The sequence below is a fragment of the Bos indicus x Bos taurus genome, chromosome 25 (genome assembly GCF_003369695.1).
Source record: "Bos indicus x Bos taurus breed Angus x Brahman F1 hybrid chromosome 25, Bos_hybrid_MaternalHap_v2.0, whole genome shotgun sequence".
In the NCBI taxonomy this organism is placed as follows: Eukaryota; Metazoa; Chordata; class Mammalia; order Artiodactyla; family Bovidae; genus Bos; species Bos indicus x Bos taurus.
In genome coordinates, this window is record NC_040100.1 from 6,303,016 (window position 1) to 6,320,468 (window position 17,453).

The window sequence follows — 17,453 nt, forward strand, 5'->3', positions numbered from 1 at the left end:
AGGAAGATGCTCCATCCCTTTCCCTTGCCGCTCTAGAGAAGGTCGAAGTTTCAAATTATTTATTCACTGAACATTTCATTCGTAGTGAAATGAGCATAGCTCAATAACAAGTGTTTCATAGAGAGATGGACGTATTCCGATCCCTTGTGTCCCAGACTTTCTCTGTCGTACTCCATGGTTTGCTCCTCCAGAAGGCCTTCGAAAGTGCAGCTTGGACCTTCAGGGATGGGGGTGGGGTCGGGGGTGGGAAAGGGGAAGGGGCAAAAATGGGAGGGAGCCTGCTGCTCGGTCTGGGATTCCTTGGCACGGGCTGGAGGATGTAGGACCAACATTCTTATAAAAGTTCCACTGGTCCTCTGGGGAGCTGACATGCTTTCTGAGGGAAGCCAAAAGGGCATCTGGCTGCCTCACACTCATCACTGGCGCCCTATGGCTTAGCTGCTCTTCAGCCTAAGACAGTGGTTTGATGCCTAGGGGGAGGGTCGCCTTGAAGTCTTGAGGGGCAGAGAGACTGTTGGGGGGAACTGCTTGGCATCTAGCTTATCCTTGTACTGCAGCTCGGGGGTAGCCAGGCGCTCACACTCCTCCTGGTCTTGGAGGCTCAGCCCACTTCGGAGCACATAACCCAAAACCTTACCTGACCCAAACTGGAAAGGGCGGAATCGCCGGTCAGTGATGTACTTGGGGTCTAAAGCCTCACCCCCCACCAGACAGTGTTTAGCCAGGGCTTCTCGGCGAGCCCGGAGCTCCGCCACAGCACTGTCCAGCCGGCTCTGGCCATATTGCTTTATCCGGGCCCATAGACTTCGGTTGAAATGAACATAGAGAGCCCAGTCCAGGTTGTTCCAGGCTCGTGCCCGGGCAGTCAGCTGCCTTTCCTCAGTGGTCAGTCCACCATCGTCAATGGTGCTTCTGTCCTGCCCACCTCCAGCCTGGGCGTTGTGCATAAAGCCTACCACATCATCTAGACCCCAGCACAGCGCATCTGCCAGCAGGACCAGTGACTCGTCAAAGTACTCGGCCACCAAGACCAGGTCAAAGACAGAGTCCAGCCAGGCCAGATTCCACTGGATGAAGGATGAAGACCCCAAATCTAAAGAGGCAGGGCTGGACATCTGGCTGTGACCATCAGCAACAGTGGGAACAGGATGGAAGAGAGCATTGGGATCCAGGGTGTGGGCTGGAGGGCCAGCGCCAGAAGGTAACTGGGGAGGGTTGGGGTCTCTGGAGACATGCGGATTCCCTCTCTTGGTCCTCAGCTCTGGGGGGAAGGGGAGGCCAAAGTCAAACCATAGCAAGTTGCGTGCATAGTGGTCCCCCCGGGCCCCGGGTCGGTAGAAGGCTCGAGGATTGGCCAAGAAGGCAGCCAAGGATGGTGCTTTGCGGAAGGCCGATGATGTGGATTTATAGTAGGAGAAGGCAGAACGGGCCAGAGCCGCTGGGTCTCGGACAATGGAAAAGAAGAAGCTGTCAGAAGGCATGACCTGAAGTACCTGGGGAGGAGAGGAAGCGGGCATGGAGTGAACCAGGAAGGAAGAGACTAAGAGCAACCAGTGCACACCGGCCCCCCAGCCTCTTCCTGCCTCCTTCTGGCGGCTCTGCTGGGAACCCCCAGCTTCCTTCATTAGCTGCACAGAGCTTGGTAAGGTACTTGACATCTCCGAAACTCCATTTACATATCTGCAAAATGGGGACCATCATACCTTCCTTCCCAGACGATTATGGAGGTTACATGAGATAAGGATAGGAAGGAACCCAGAATATGGGGAGCTCCTAGAGAACATTTCCTCAGGGCTTTCTGTCTGCTTTGGTAACACTCTAGGAATCAAACCTTGTGTTCACTTGTCCAACAAAAACCTATAACATGTCTACTCTGGGATTCTTGGTCACAGCTCCAAGAAGGGAACTGGCTTCAGGCCTCCTCAGGAGGATCACTGGCAGCAAGTAGATAGCAACCATAATTCTATCTCAGATACAGGCGTCATGTGGGCAGGCCAAGCCCAGAATGGCTGAAAGTCAGGGCACTTGGGAGGCTCCTTGGCATCTTGGAAAGCAAGAGACATCCCTGAAATGGGCACTGGGGCACCATGGCCACTCAGTAAGGAGCTGTTCTGAGTCTTGGGACATAAGATCCCACTTCTTGGCAAGAAGGAAGGTGGGCATTGGGCTGAGCCACACCCTAGTGTGGTCCGGCAGGCAGTTCCACACCAGAGTCCAGCTCTGGGACTCCCTGCAGGATTTCTGCGTCTGAATGTGACTGTGGTCATTGACCGTGACTCCCTGACAAGTCCTCCAATCTGTTCGATGGATGTGGGCGTGCCTGAAGGACAAGCCTGTGAACTGTGTGTCTTTGAAGGCATAGGGGAAGAGGGCAGAGAACAGTCCATGGCATCAGAGGGACCTGGAATAAAATTCCAATTCAGCCATTTACCAACTGGTGTAACTTTGGGCAGGTTATTGTACTTCTCAGAGCCTTTATTCCTCCATCAATAAATCTGGGTTAATACTCACTCTGAAGAATGTGGAAGTGCATGGAACACGGGAGGTAGGCAGTGAATGGTGGTGATAGTCATCCTAAACTCCAGAGACACCTGCCTCAGTGATTCCTCTCCTCGCTTTACTCTCAACAGTGCCCCTCACTGCCCGTTAGATCAGTTCATGCTGCTGCTGCTTTCTTCAGCTCCAGCTCCAACAGGACTGTCTTTGCAGCCACCGCTGAAGTACTATCACTTATACACACACACATACACACACACCCCACCGCCACTGTGTCTCTGAGATGTTTTGCTCTGAGAACACCCGATATTTCCCTTACTACAAAGTGACGTCCATCCTTCACTATAAAACCCACCTCTTGAGAAAAACCCCACCTCTTTTGATGAATATTCTCACCGCAGTTCCAAAAAACAAATACACATATGCACACACACGTGCAGCAGAAGGCACTTTGGAGCAGCTGGGCCTGGGTTCAAATGCTAGTCTGCAGCTTTCTGTTAACAGAGGCCAGTCCCTTAGCCTTTCTGAGAGTGCATCTACTCATCTGTGTAGTGGGGACACATGCCTTCCTGGCAGGGTGATGATAAGATGACTACCCAGCACTCGACGTGTTCAGTGAAAGTTCTCTCTTTCCCTGGGTGTTTTCATTTGCCCACTGATTTTCCTCCTCCAAGAGCTCTCAGGTTCCTGTGTGTGTGTGCACGGATGACACGTGAGTGCGTGCACTCATCTCCCTATTTAGAACTGAGGCTAGGGGCAGGGAAGGGAGACTGGGACTGGGCTAGAGCTTGGCATATAGCTGATCCTCAGAATCTGGCAGACTTGGTGAAGGGAGTGAGAGGAAGATGGGTCCGAAGGCAGTGTCTGTTCAGGGACCCTGGTGGTGTCAGTGGGAGAGGCCAGGAAAGGCCAGCGGCACCTGGAGGGAGAGTTGGCAGAGCACTGATGCCAGCAGGCTAAATGGATCAAGGAAAGAGACTCTAGTAAATTCTAGATGGGAGAAGGCAGAACTTCAGGTGCTAGAAAATTCTGAGGCAGGGACAGCTGAAGAGAAGAGAACAGGACTCCCACCTTTGTGGGCCCCCCCAGCCCAACTTTTGGGTAAGGAGATGCCTGGGGTCTCCTCTCCTGGTGGTCTTGGCTACAGGCCCGAGCCCATTTCTCCCCAGTCCCTCCCACCCCCTCACACTCCTCACCTCTTTCAGGTTGAACCTCATGTGATGACAGAGAATGTGGAAAGGGGGCTGGGTGCCTCCACTCTGAGGCCGGTAGCCTTTGACCCGAGAGGCCTGGAAAAGTCTTGGGTAGCCAAACTGGTAGCGGGCAGGGAGGGCAAAGCGCAGCCCGTGTCGGTCCCCATAGCGGTGAAGCAGACTCAGCACAGAGCTGCTCCCGGATTTATGTGTCTTCAGGAACACAAGGTGCTGCCGAGGTGGACAGGATGGAGCAGCTGGTCCCAGGGATGAGGCCCAGGAATGTCGGAGCTGCAGCCCGGGTAGCCTGGGGAGAGACGGGAGGGGAAGTGTCCTGTCCCTCACCAGCAGGTGGATGGGTGTCTCGTGGAGCCAGAAAGGCATGGAGTGTCCTCTGAGTCCCCAAGAGTCACAGCCCCAGGTGGGACAGACAAGAGCACGTGGGGCATCTGGGGGCCGTTGGGACAAGATGGGAACTCACCTCCTCTGGAAGGGACCCCCCAAGAGCTGGAGGGCAAATCCAATGGTCATGAAGACTCCCAGAGCCACCCCTAGGCTCCGGGGCCCCCAGAGGCGCATGGTCCTGGTGGGAGACAGAACGCCCATGTGGCACAGGGGAGGGTGACACTAGAGAGGGACAGGGCAAGGGCCAGGCACAGAGGCAGAGACAGCTGGAGACCGCCGTGCAGCCGCGGAAGGCGCTCGTTCGAGTTCGGGGGTTCATTCCCCAGGCCTGCTCGCAGCCCTGGTTGAGTCTGCCCCCTGAGTTAGCAGATTTTTGCCTCCGTCAGCGTCTAGAAGGGAAATGAGGGGGAAGGAGGGGAATCTAAGGAGCGGGTAAGAGCCTTTGCTCGTGCTGCCGGGCAGCCACGACCTCATTGCAGGCAGGGGGGTGGGAGGGGAGCCCTCTCTACACCCAGAGCTTCCAGGTGCCCCATGACTGCGGCTCTGCTGTCAGCTGCAGCTCCCTCCAACCTCCAAGGACAGTTTTGCCTCAAGCCCCAGGGATTTGGAAGTGAAAGGGAGGAAGATCAGACCAGTCCACTCTTACCAGGGAGATGGACATCTCCAGGCCCCGGGCCACCTCCTCTGCCCCTCTGCCTGTGACAAGTCTGGATGTGGCGCCCCCCCTCCCACCCCCGAGGCTGAGAGGGGAAGCCTTAAGGAGGGCCTGACGGGGCACACGGCTTAGAAACCCAGGGAAGTGAGACCGCAGGAGCGATTTTGTAAGGAGTAAGAGTAGACCAGCTCATTTAAGCTCAGGCATCCTTTCCCTCGCACGGTGGCGCGCGCGGGCAGACCCCAGTGTGTGAGAGCGGCCTGGGGGGTGTAGGGTTGCTTACGAAGCCCAGATCTCAGCCATAACCCCCTCCGCCAAAACACACCCCCGTTCCCACTTTCCAATCCCAGCAGTGCACTCAGAGGGGATTGAGAGGGTGGGGCTGGGGAGAGAAACTCTGTGACACAAAGATAACAAGACAAGAAAAGTGGACGCTGAGCTTTGGAATTCCTTCTCAGGCCCCAGCTTCCCAATCAATTGGGAGTCCGGACCTGCCCCTTCATTCCAACCCACAGCCACTGGCCACAGTCCGTCTTTCAAACAAGCCCTGACAGCCCCCTTCCAGGATGAGCCCAAAGCGACCCCAGGCAGAGAACGCACACTTGCTACCCAGAGACCTGCCCCCTCTGGCATCACCCCCTGGTTTCCTCCCCCAACCCAGCCCCAGGGTCCTGACCCGCACGGCGCCCCCGCCCATGCTTAAATTTCTTGTCTTCCTTCCATCCATCTCTGTCTCCTCCCATTACCTCCAATTCCAGCCCTCGGACCCCTCCAGCTTTGGGGATTGCTCAGTCTGTTGCCAGCCCTGGGTTGGCTCCCTCTGGGGTTCTCTGTGAAACCCCTCATGACTCCTCCCATCAATTCTAGGGTCCTTCCACTGATCTAGGCCTCAGCTTCGCTTGCCGACTCACCAGGCCACCTGAGGAGCAGCTGGGAAATCGGGGTCTGGCCCTCCCGCCTGCCCCAGCCACCGCCCGGTTCCTCGCTCAGCTCAACTTTCCCCATAAACTTTCTCAGCGCCCAGGCTCCTCCCCCTCCCTCCCTTTGTCCCGCCAGTCTGTGCAGCTGATTCGGCTTTGACCGAATTCGGCGTCTCTGGGTCTCTCCTTCCCCGCATCTTTCCTTCTCTTTCAGGGCACCCAGCCTGCCCTTAGAAGACACTTCTACCCTCCTTTCGCTATTGTACTTTTTCTTTCAGCTTTCTGCAGAACAGAAGACTCATTCAGGCGACTGAAAGAAAAAAGAAAAGATGGTAACAGAGTTGAAAGCAGACATTATCGAGGATATGACAAAGTAGCCAGAGGAACCTTCACAGAGAAGAAGGAGGTGGGGGCCGAGGGGGCCCACCCACCCTGAAGGCAGAGAGCAGTAGTATGGTGATATTAATGATGCCTTGGGTCCAAAAGAGTTTTGCTAGTCTCCAGAATTCTCCCCATTTTGCAGATAGGTATTCAGACCCAGAGGGTGGACAGCTTGCCCAAATTCAATCCCAGGGGACAGGTTTCAAGGAGGCAGAAAATGAACTGCTGGTCACAGAGACTCTGGGGCTAAAGGTACAGAAAGTCACACACCGGGTCCAACAAATTAGCCATTTATTTTACAGAATAAACACTGAGTTGAACACTGAAACATGAAATGGGGATACTTGTGAAGGATGTGGATGGCAGAGACCATGAAATGTGGGTTTTTTTGATATTTTAGTTTAAGAAAGTGATACTGAAAAACTCAACAGAATCCAGCCCCATAGATCCTGACATCCTAGTCCCCTGCCCTGCACCCCATAAGCGCCCAGCTTTGTCTATTTCTGAGTTTCTGAGACCGGGTGCCCCACCCACCCCACTCTCAACTTCTTTCAAACCCCACCCCACCAACTGCAACTCTGAAACTCCTCCCTTTCTCCCTGTTGGGGCTCACCAACAACCTAACCATAGAGGCTGGGTTGGAGAGACCATATCTCCTTCCTAAATAAATACCCCCCCCCCAGCCCTTCCTCCCCAGATACCAAATGAAAAAATAAATATTGTGAACACCCACCCCCCAACCCACCAATGGAAATCTCCTGGATTTGGGGCCCCAGCCATTCACCCAAAACGTCCCTCTCTACCCTCTCTGCGGCCGCCTTCGACTCCTCTCCCCACCCAGCTGATGGGGGAGAGGGGAAGGGCCATGAACCCTTCCGATGCCAGGGCACCCCTCCCCTGTTATCGAGGTCCAAGCAGGGCTAGGGCTAAGAGGAAGAGAATGAGGAGGGGTTGTGTGTGAAAACCAACAGACGTCCCTCCAGTCCTGCTCCGGTCCTGGCTGTGGCGGATAATGACACCTCCTCCTTTGCCCCCAGCACCTTCCCTTCGAGGAGGGCGAGGAGCTCGCGCTGGGGGGGCCACAGCTGCTGCGCCAGCCATCCAGTCATCTGCATAGTGTTGTCCCTCTCCAGAGCCGCTAGCGTCCTCTGGAAGGAGGGGGAGGATCGGAAACAGGGATGGTGAAGGGAAGTAGCGTGAGAAGGTGCAAGAAACAGCCACAGGCAAGGAGGAAAAGAACTCGAGACAAAAACAGTGAAAGGTTGGGGCAGGGGCAGGCAGGATGAGAGGAGGGAGAAAGTGAGTGACAGGAAGGCGAAGAGAGAGATCAGACAGACATGGAAATAAGGCAACGAGACACAGGAAGAGACGAGACAGAGACAAAAAAGAGCGACAGATGGGGAGAGAGGATAAACAGGAAAAGACAGAGAAAACAGACAACAGAAGCAGCGAGCAGACGGAAAGAGGAGTGGGGGAGGAGAGACAAAGAGAGACGGTGGGAGTGAGGGGAAAAAATGTATGTCAGTGCCTTGCATCTCTGGCAAATTCTACTTTGGGGAGCCAGCCCCGTGGCACCCGCACCCCACTTCCCTGCCCCCAGACTCTTCCCACAGCCCACCCTCGGGAGCTTCCCATCGCTCTGTAAGAATAGTTTGGTGTCTCCCCCAAGGGACCGTGAAATCAAGGGTAGAGATCTTCTCCTTGGTCTTCCACTCCCTACCTTTGAGGTAAGCGCTCAATACAGGCGTGTGAACTGCGTGAGTGAACGAATGAATGGTAACTGAGACACGAGGGGAGGGACAACAGACGCAGGGGGCGGGGCTGAGGGTTGGCCTGAGTCCAATCGCGGAAAGCGGGGCGGAGCGAGGTCCTCGCGGCGTCCGCGGGTCTCACCCCAGTCCTCCAGCTCCAGGTCGCGTCCCAGGGCAGCCGCTTTCATCCTGGTTGTGGTGGCCCGGAGCTGCAGCCGCCGCCTCCGCGTCTGGAGGTCGGGGCTTGAGGCTTCTGCATCCAGCTCTGGGTTGTCGAGCTTCCCGGCCTGGAAGCCGACCACGGGCGACAAGTACCTGCGAGCAGAGCAGCCCCGGAGGCTCCCGCCCCACCCCGCCCCAGGAGTCAGCCTCGCCCGCCCGCGCCCCCGCAGCCCACCGCCCGGCTCTCACCGGCCCGGTCCAGCTCCGGTCCAGCAAGGCGCCGCCTCCTGCGAGAGGTCCGCCGCCACGCGGGGGTCCCCGCACACAGTCTGGGGCAGCCCGGCCCAGATGCCCCTCACCCGGCCCAGACGCTCGCGGAGCTCCCACACCTGGACGTAAAGAGAGCCGGCCGGGCAGAGATGGAGCGCGCGCCCCTGTCCCCCGCGCTTGCGCCCCTGCCGCGGCCGCCCGCCACTCACCAGCCGGGGCAGGCTAGCGCCTGCAGCCGTCGTCGGCCGCTCCTCCTCCGCCGCCGCCGCCGCGGACCAGAAGCGACCCACCTCCTCCCTTGGGGCTGGGGCACGGCGGGCGCGAGCCCGCGCTGGCTGGGGGCTCCCGCATTCCTGGAATACCTTCGGCACCGGGAAGAGACCCCACACACAGTCATCCCGCGGTAAAACCCACACCCCAACACGCCAAACGTCCTTGATACCCCAGTTTATCCAGAGACCCTACAGTGTCTCCCTAACACCCCACACTGTCCTCCCACCCCAGGGCCTCCCCTCTATGCTTCTCCCTCCTGTCAACTCCCTCCCTCCCGCCAACTCCCAATCTGACACTCTCACCCTTCCTGTGGCCCCTGTACCTGGGCTGACACCCCTACACTGTTCTCCTGCAAATGCATCAAGCCTTCTGAGATCTTCACCCCGATGGACTGGGCTGCCAGCTCAAAAGAAAAGGGGCCTTGGATCTTGTCGGCTAGGAACAGGAGACCATCTTGAAAGAGGGTAAGACGGAGAAAGGGTTAAATGAGGGGCTGTACAGGGAGATAGATACTCACTGAAGTGGGATGTTCCCACAGATCCTGACCCAGGCCTTGGAGGGGAGCTGCGGATCTTAGATTGGGGGGAGGACTGACATGAGAAGAGCCCCCCTCATCCTCTGCACTCAGCACTGCTGAACACTCCCTCCCCAGTCCACCCTGCCCACCCCACACAGACAGCCATCTCAGGCTGTCCTGAATCCCCTCACCCAGATAGGGCCCCCAGTCAGGATCCAGTCCTTGGCTGCCGATACAGCCATAGGCCACGTTGAGGCAGAAGCCCCGGCAGGGTGGCAGCGAGGGCACCCCCCGGCAAAGGGGGCAGCCTGTCAGACGCATCACAGCCCGCTTGCAGCCTTCGGACAGCGGCATCTGGGAGCAGAGAGCAGGGCTGTGTCATCCACAAACACTTGGCTGCCCTCAGCCAAGCCTGGTGCTGGGCACAGAGAGAAATCCAATACCCCATCCCACCTTTCCTAGGCTCTAAGTGTGAAGCTGGATGTGAATCTCTAGGGTTGATGACCCCACGCAGCAGCAGGAGTGACCCCAGGACTGCGCCAGATCTGAGGAGGGAGGCTCCTAGGGGCCGGGCTGCACATCCTGCTTCTTGGGAGAAATGGACCAGAGGGGCAGTGAGGGGCCTGAGAATAGGTTCAAGGACAAGAGTGAGCCCATCATGGCTGAGAGGAGAATGAGGATACAGGAAGTAAGGCTGGGAGGCCAAGGAAAGAATGGGCAGTCGAGAGGGCCTTGAAGCCCAAGCCAGGAATCTGGCCTCTAGGAGGGAGCCATGGAGGGGCCCTGGAGAAAACCAGGGGGGCCAATGGGCCAATCTCAGAGAGGCTATGGAGATGAGCAGGTCCTGAGAGGCTGGCAGAGGGTAAGAGTCATCAGAGGGCAGAAGAGGGTCAGAGGTGGGAAGAGTCATGGGTCATGACACAAGAAAGACTCCAGTCTTCCTGATTTACCCAGGATGCCAGGGCTTCATGGCTGATAAGGGAAGGCCAGGCCTCTCCTGCCAGCTGACACCTGACTCTTCTTCACGGGGCCTTTCCCACTTCCTCTCCCTCCCTGGGCCCCACCCATACTCAAGGCCCTTCTAACCTTAAGTGTTTCGCTGACCACATTTCTTCCAGTCTCCAGGCCCTGGACAAAGGCCCGGGCCGCCACCAGGGCCCGGGTTATCTGGAGGAAGGGAAAGGGGAGAAAAACCACCAGATTGTTGAAGGTCAGTCAACACTGGGGCCAAGAGACTGCACCAAAGGGATGAGCAGTGGGGATAAGGTTTGCAGGTTATCTTGGGGTGATTAGGAATGTCAGGTGGTTCCGGGAGGCAGGTTCAAGAAGATCAACGAATTCAGAGTCTGGCAGGACCAAGGGGAACTGGGCTTGGGAAGAAGTGGAAGGGTTACATTTTACAGGACTTGGAGATAGAGGGACTTATATTGGAACAAATGCTGAACCTGAAGCCAGGAGACCTGGGTGTGAAGCCTAGCTCACCCCTTACTGGCTGTGAGACCTTAACCTCTTCAAGGTTCAGTCTTCTCATCTGTAAAATAGGAATGTGAACATCTACTTCATAGAGTTATGACAATTAAATGAGATACTATAAGTGAAAATCCTTTAATAGTGTTGAACCAGCGTTCAGTACAGTCACAACTCACACTCACACTACACAGCTGAACCAGAGGAAGTCAAGATATTGGGAATAGGGATGAGTTGTCAGAAAGGGGGGGCAGGGAGCAAAAGCAGATGAGTGGGTGAGCCACTAGGATGAGACTAGGACACAGAATTGGGGGCAGGGCTCCAGTCAAAGGAAACAAGGAGAGCTGGGTCAGGCAGAGGTGACTGGGGCGACTGGGGCATGAAAAGGGGGTCACTGAGTTGGAGGTGAGTGGTACACAGTTCAGAGGTCACTAGGTCAAAGGTGGCTGAAGCTCAGGCCTTGGGGCCCCTCACCTGCAGGCGGAGGCGGCGGGGTGAGTCCCCAAAAGGCTTCAGAGAGTCATCAGCAGAAGAGGCCAGGCGTGTGAGGCAGAACAGGTAGTCGGGGGAGAAGATGTACTGTGGGTGCAGCAGGGGGAACATTTTCTCCAGGAGCTGAGCCCAGAAATCCACCAAGGCATCATCTAACCCCTCACCGGACCTCTCATAGTAGTCCCGTAGCCGAGAGAACAGACCACTGAACAAGGGGGTGTGCTGGGTATACAGGCGGCCGAAGGAGCGGTGGAAGAGCATGGACAGGGAGTGCTCGGCTGAGGAGAGCATCTCCCGAAAAACCTCTGTGGCAAGTGCAGAAAAAGAGGTGTGAGGTGGGATGAAGCCAGAGAAGGATGGAAAAGTAAAAAGGCCGAGGCAAGAAGAAATGGGCATGGGGAGAAAAAAGAAAAGACAAGTGAGTTAGAAATTAAGCAACCCTTAGCAGTCTGGGCAGACTGGGGGTGGGGGGGTGGGGCAGGACCCTGTGAGAGCATAGGGTGGGGATGTGGGGGCTAAACCAGGGCTGGAGTGCCTTTGGGATGAGTCAGGAGTAGGTACAGGATGCTTGTGGGGGTCATGAGCTCAGAGAGAAGGTATGAAGCCAGGTTTGGGGGTGCCAGGTCCTCACCATCAAATTTTCTGTGTCGGGCAGCCAGTGTGTGAACCAAGAAGGAACCATTCTCCTCCACCAGGCCTCGGAAGGTGGCCTCAGTTTCCCAGGTCAGCCTCTGCTCTATCTCACTGGAACAGCAAGTGTACTCCTGAGGACAAATCCGGAGGTGTTCACCTGGACAGAGGAGACACGAAGGAAAGGTGGAAAGTGATGTCATGAAATTCCTTCCTTCTCCTGCCCATCTCTGGGGGCCATCCTTTCTCTTCCAGCCGTCTGGTTTCTTTTCTATTGTCTGCCACCTCATTCCTACCTGGTCCTACCCCCTCCTTATTGTCCCCTCACCCATCCCAAGTTCACTGCCTTTAGGCATGGGATCAAATAGGAGTGGGTCAATTTAGTGATCAGAGGGTCCTCAGGTAGCCTGCCTAACATCACACACTCCAGGCCTCAAAGGACATACAGATGGTTTCAATGGGAAGAATGGGGTTTGGAGGGGTGGGGTTATCTGGTAAGAAAGCAAGTATTATCATACAAGGGACTCATGGAAATAGCGAGGGAAACAAATTAGGCTGTGAAGAAAAAAACACAGAGGGGTTGCTAATTATTAGAAAGGGATTCCTGGGGTGAGGGTGGAGTAAGAGAGCTGTTATGTGAAGGGGAGTGTTATTGTGATCCTGATAAAGAAGTTCCGGAGGAGAATAGACATTATTACCGTGAGAGGAAAAGATTATTATAACGGCCACTCTGAAAGGGAAGAGAGTTATTGTGAGATGGGGAGGACCGGCCCCCGCCCCCTCCCTCGCCCCCAATTCTCTAGTCTCCCTCTTTCTCCTCACCTGAGATCAGGGCGGGAGGGAGTACGCTTAAGCTATATCCCCGGGCCCCCAGAATCTGCCGGGTCTCAGTGCAACTCCGGGTGACCTTTGCCTCGATACCGGGTCCAGGACCAGGACCGGGACAGAGGGGCAACAGCAGAAGCAGAAGAGAGCGCAGCGCGTACATAGCTGCTGCTGCCACCTTGGGACCGCAAAGTGGGTCGTAAGGAGGAAAGAAGAGCCGCCCGAACTCAAAAAGCCGGTTCTCTGCCACAGGACTGTCCCGCCGGCCAGAGAAAGAGCGCGACCTCCGAAAAGTGAACCGGGACCACGATCGCTGGACCAAGGCGGCATCTGCCGAGACAATGGGAGCGGGGAGCCGGACAGGAGGCGGGGCCCGGGGCGGGGCCCCGCCAATAATGGTAAGGAGCCGAGTTTAGGGGCGGGGTCAAGGAGAAATGAAGCCAATGTACTGGGGAAGCTCGGCCGCGGGGCGGGACTCGGCAGGACTAGGAGGTTAGGGGAGGGGTGTGGTCTTCCTCTGAGGCGTGGCTATCTACATCTAAAGGCGGGGCCTAGGTGGAATCCAGCCTATGGTAGTTGAGAAGCCAGATTAAAGGAGTTACTACTAGGGCAGTGTGAAGCCCAGCCAATAGAGGGGGAATTTGGGGGCCGGGCTGGGGCGGAGCCAGGAGGAGCCGAGTTAAAGCAGGTGGCCAGCGCGCGGGAGCCCACGTGATACGGCTGCAATCTAGAGAGCTCGTGGCCGCACGAGGCTGCTGGAGTGGCGTGGCTAGAACGTGGTGAGCACGAGCTGGCACACGCTCAAGTCTCGCGGCAACTTGCAACCCTAGGACGAGCCGTTGGGCTCGCGCCTGCGCACGACAGGCTTCGCGCCTTCCCGCGTTTTTCTGGATTCGTCTGCCACCCAAAGGGACGGGGGCGTGACCACAGAGAACTAAAGGGACCCGAGACGGTGACTTTTCCTCAACGCTGCTCGGCCAGAAGTCGCTGTCCCGGGCTGTCACAGTGAGGCTCCCCTTTCACCCAGGCGTTCCCCGTCCCCCGCTCTCCAGTCCTGAGAGAAGACCCTCCCTCCCCCATGGCTTCTTCCACAGAGGCCAGGAATCCCAGCCCCGGAAGACAGATAATCACTCGAGCGGTTAGACGGCTCTGTAACCCAAATAAACTAGCCCAGGCTGGGCTACAGAGCCTGTCTTCTGGAGAAGTGGAGAACGAGAGCTTTCCGTGACTCCTTCAGCGTTTCCGGCCCGGTTTTGATGGCGCCTCCAGCCCCAAATCGTTAAGCGCGTCCCAGTCTGGTCCTTGTCGGGGGGCAGGTTGTAACGTTGCAGGAATGGAAGTTTATGTGCCTTTGTAGGGGGATGGGGGGTTATTTTCTTATTTTTCTTGTCTTTTGTTTTCCCCGTGGGAGCTGGTTCCGTTTCACATGATTCTCTCCTCTGAATCGTGGAGAGAGAGAAGGGTGTGTTAAACTACCCTGGTGTGTGCCTTGGTCGACGCTTGGGGAGCACCTTCAAACCCAAGGATGGCGTTGGGACGGTGGCGTCTTTAACTTCCTGATGCCTTGGGTCAGGACCCTCTCGGTTGTTTTTTAGGCTTTTTTTTTTTTTTTTTTTTTTAATTGACGTATTTTAAAAAAAAACTTGTGCCAATCTCTGCTGTACAGCAAAGTGACTCAGTTATACACAGACATGCATTTTATTTTTGCTGTGGATTATTTTTGAAGTCTTTAAAAAATAATTCGTTATATATTTTTGGCTGGGCCTTCGTTTCTGCCAAGGCTTTTCTCTAGTTGTCGCGAGTAGGCGCTACTTTTTAGTTGCGGTACCAAGGCTTCTCATTGCGGTGGCTTCTTTTGTTGGGGAGCACAGGCCCTAGGCCAAATGGGCTTTAGTAGTTGCGGCTCCTGGGATCTAGAGCACAGGTTCCTTAATTGTGGCGCATGGGCTTAGCTGCCCAACAGCATGTGGGGTCTTCCTGGACCAGGGATGGAACCCATGCCACCTGCACTGGCTGGCGGATTCTTTATCACTGAGCTACCAGGGAAGCCCCATTTTTAAAGTGTTTATTGGTAACAGTATTGCTTCTGTTTTATGTTTTGGTTTTTTGGCTGGGAGGCATGTGGTATCTTAGGTCCCTGACCAGGGATAGAACCGCTGCCCGCCCACCCCCCACCCCCATCGGCAGGTGAAGTTTTAACCACTGGACCCGGCGGGAAAGTCCAAAACATACACATTAAAAAAATTTTTTTATTCTTTTCCTTTATGGTTTATCTATAAAGCTGTGCTTTTCTGTTTGTTTTTTTTTTAATTGACGTATAGTTGATCTACAGTGTATTATCCCTCTAATTTTGCGCCCCCTACCCCCACTCCCTGAGTTCCAGAGCCATTCCCATGTAAAGAAGGGGGATCGTTGGAGCTGGGAATGGAGACGTGGTGGGTCAGGACGCCTTCCTCCCTTTTCCCTTTTTCCCGAAGCTGGACCACCATGCCCACCCTTCGGTCGTCGTCCTCCCGGTACCACAGCTCCTCCTCCCCGAGCAGCACGTCCTCGCCGCTGCGCAGAGCGGTAGCGGGTGGACGGAGGAGCGTGTCTGCTGCTTCTAGTTCTTCTGTGTCTGTCGCTATGCCCTGCGATGACGGGGACTCGAAGCAGACTTCAGAGGGGTGAGTGGAGTTGGTGAGAAATGCGTCGTCCTCAGGTTTTTCCCATTTTCATTTTCCAAACGAGCAAACTGGCAACACATGTGTGACTGGGAAACGCTAGGAGATGCTGTGCTGGTTCAGAACTGTGACCCACGCCTGCCGCTAGCTCTGCTGGGTGCCTTTCTGCTGCCCTAGGTGTTGGAAGCCTCGAGAATAATCCATCCTGTTATAAATCCATCATCCATCTTGTCTAAACTTTTCTTGAACACGTTTGTATGTTCAACAGGGACAGCCTCTGGTAAGGGCCCAGACATGGGGGAAAGGGAAATGAGTTCTTTATTTGGTGCCAGAAAACTAGTATATCCTTTTTAGTTGGTGTCCTGTAATTCCTTCATTTAGGGTTATAGAAACAAGTCATCACCTGTTAGCATTTATGAGCTTATTCTGTGACAGTTATAAGAGTACATCCTGGGTTAAAAAAATTGTTTTTTTAATCTTTCCAGGAAAAAAAAAGTCTCATACAAGGTCTAATTTATCCCCTGGTAATTTTTTTTATTGAGGTATAGTTGATGCATGATATTATATAAGTTTCAGATATACAGCATAATGATTCACTATTTTTAAAGTTTATATTTCAGTTATATATCTCCTGGTAATTTTATTAGTCTCTTGTAAATCATTGTGCTGTTTAGGACCAGGTTATATATATTTTGTACATTTTAATCAGTAAGAGGTGAATTTGTTTTAAGGGCTGAAATTTAACACCAGGCACATATTAATCTCCTGTTTGTGTATTAGTATTAATCAAACACGATTTCCTGACCCATGCTAATTTTTCTCTGCACAGCAGTTATCCCCCTGACTGCCTACGTGAATATCTTTTTTTTTAATGTGGATATTAGGAAAGAGTTTGGAGAAGGAAATGGCAACCCACTCCAGTGTTCTTGCCTAGAGAATCCTGTGGGCAGAGGAGCCTGGTGGGCTGCTGTCCATAGGGTCACACAGAGTAGGACACGACTGAAGCGACTTAGCAGCAGCAGCAGGAAAGAGTTGTGCTTCATCTCCCTCAGTGCCTCATTCTTCATTTCCAATGCTTTCTTTAAGTGAAAGTTTTCCTTTAAGACATTGTCTCTACTTCCTGGCAACAGTCAGCTCATCTCTCCTTAAAATCTGAATATATTTTTCTCATGGAGAGGGGTGTATAGTTAGAGAAATTATAATTCATTTATCCTTTTATATATAGGGACTAGGGTGTTGTATCTAAGCAGAACCACACTCCTTCATAGGGATAGTGAATCTTTGTCAGCTGGTGAAGGCAGTGATTTCGAAGACAGCTTGAGACGAAATGGGAAGAAGAGAGCAGCAAAACGTCCACTCAAACCAACCCCAGTGAGTCAGTTTTGTTTTTGAACCTGGTCTGGAAAGCAGCTAAAGAAAACCTAGAAGAGGCTCAGGTGACATGCTTGATGAAAGGACAGGGCTTAAAGAGTATTAAGGGACAGAAGTAGAAAGAAGGCAGATTTTGAAGAGCAGAGAATACAGTATTAGGGTATAGAGGAACAGGAATGGGGTTAAGGAACTTTTAAAAGGAGATAAGGCTAGAAATAATAAAGTTTATAATATAAAAATCCTTGATTTCTAAGCTGAGACAGTAACTCAAACTCTGCTGTGGAATTAGCAGCTTAAGCCTAACTGTGATTTTGATGAGAGTAAGTGTTAATGTCACTTTTACTTTTTAAAAACATTCATGATTTCTTATTACTAACTAGGCAAAACTTCCAAAGAAGAGGTCCCAAACAGTACGTGCTAATGGTCAGAAAGAGTCAGAGCCACCAGCCAGTGATCTCTTTGATGCTGTGAAAGGTGCCAAAAGTGACATGCAGGTAAAACAGAGTATCTCACGCTGGTGGAGTGATAAGAACAGATGGTACAAACTTGATTTAGTGAACATAACTGGTATCAAGAGAGGCAGATTAGGCCACAGGGTGAATCCGTAGAGTGATGTAAGGGAGATCTTGCATGAGGGGGAATGTTCCTTTCCTAATACTATCACAGATGAGGGTAGGTCTTGCCTTTATTGATTGATGGGAGGGGCAAGGAAAGGCATTGGATAATTTAGAGAAGCAGCTTGGATTCGGGTGGCGACGTGTTCACCCCTGTCACTTTTAGCTCCACTTTGACAATTATACCTATCCACTCTGCCTGTGTCTCCTTTAATAAGAGAGATTGATTCATATTTATTGTCAGTACTGATATTTTTCAATTTATTTCTACCATCTTAAGTGGTTTCGCTTTATCTTGCCTTTTCTGTTTCTCTTTCCTCTTCTCTTTTTTCCTTTTGAATGTTTTATCTCATACAAGAACCTAAGCA

General features: G+C 53.7%; 3 protein-coding genes across 10 annotated transcripts in view; 1 reads left to right on the forward strand and 2 right to left on the reverse strand.

Annotated features, from left to right (window-relative positions):
• Positions 1-44: 44 nt before the first annotated feature.
• GAL3ST4 (galactose-3-O-sulfotransferase 4) lies at positions 45-5,768 on the reverse strand. The gene is made up of 4 exons (XM_027528009.1): positions 5,661-5,768; positions 4,171-4,483; positions 3,693-3,996; positions 45-1,493 (listed from the first exon to the last, which is right to left on the reverse strand). Exons 2-4 carry the CDS (start codon positions 4,293-4,295, stop codon positions 471-473), a joined length of 1,452 nt encoding a protein of 483 aa, XP_027383810.1. The 5' UTR covers positions 4,296-4,483; positions 5,661-5,768; the 3' UTR covers positions 45-470.
• A 556-nt stretch (positions 5,769-6,324) lies between these two features.
• GPC2 (glypican 2) lies at positions 6,325-11,776 on the reverse strand. The gene is made up of 9 exons (XM_027528010.1): positions 11,614-11,776; positions 10,965-11,287; positions 10,110-10,190; positions 9,215-9,377; positions 8,829-8,959; positions 8,443-8,595; positions 8,213-8,352; positions 7,944-8,116; positions 6,325-7,198 (listed from the first exon to the last, which is right to left on the reverse strand). Exons 2-9 carry the CDS (start codon positions 11,271-11,273, stop codon positions 6,951-6,953), a joined length of 1,398 nt encoding a protein of 465 aa, XP_027383811.1. The 5' UTR covers positions 11,274-11,287; positions 11,614-11,776; the 3' UTR covers positions 6,325-6,950.
• Positions 11,459-17,453, forward strand: part of STAG3 (stromal antigen 3) — a 31,170-nt gene continuing 25,175 nt past the window's right edge. For 4 of the 8 annotated variants that reach the window (XM_027527995.1, XM_027527996.1, XM_027527998.1 and 1 more), the window contains exons 1-6: positions 11,460-11,798; positions 12,690-12,835; positions 13,268-13,442; positions 14,915-15,103; positions 16,369-16,471; positions 16,852-16,965. In XM_027527995.1, the coding sequence (XP_027383796.1) occupies positions 11,581-11,798; positions 12,690-12,835; positions 13,268-13,442; positions 14,915-15,103; positions 16,369-16,471; positions 16,852-16,965 (945 nt within the window). In that variant the 5' untranslated portion in view covers positions 11,460-11,580. Of the gene's footprint in view, positions 11,799-12,596; positions 12,836-12,918; positions 14,006-14,914; positions 15,104-16,368; positions 16,472-16,851; positions 16,966-17,453 lie in introns of those variants that run through there. The other 4 variants (XM_027527999.1, XM_027527997.1, XM_027528002.1 and 1 more) reach the window with 4 other exon arrangements.

Bases quoted from the DNA above. Each gene is read 5' to 3' on its own strand.
- GAL3ST4 (XM_027528009.1), bottom strand. From the start codon at position 4,295: ATGGGCGTTCTGTCTCCCACCAGGACCATGCGCCTCTGGGGGCCCCGG. The intron at 3,997-4,170 runs GTGAGTTCCCAT...GTCTCTCCCCAG, and splicing joins GGGGGTCCCTTCCAGAGGAG to GCTACCCGGGCTGCAGCTCC. The intron at 1,494-3,692 runs GTGAGGAGTGTG...TCTCCTCCCCAG, and splicing joins TGAGGTTCAACCTGAAAGAG to GTACTTCAGGTCATGCCTTC.
- GPC2 (XM_027528010.1), bottom strand. From the start codon at position 11,273: ATGCTCTCCTCAGCCGAGCACTCCCTGTCCATGCTCTTCCACCGCTCC. The intron at 10,191-10,964 runs GTGAGGGGCCCC...CCCTTCCTCCAG, and splicing joins CCCGCCGCCTCCGCCTGCAG to ATAACCCGGGCCCTGGTGGC. The intron at 7,199-7,943 runs GTGAGACCCGCG...CCCTCCTTCCAG, and splicing joins CCTGGAGCTGGAGGACTGGG to AGGACGCTAGCGGCTCTGGA.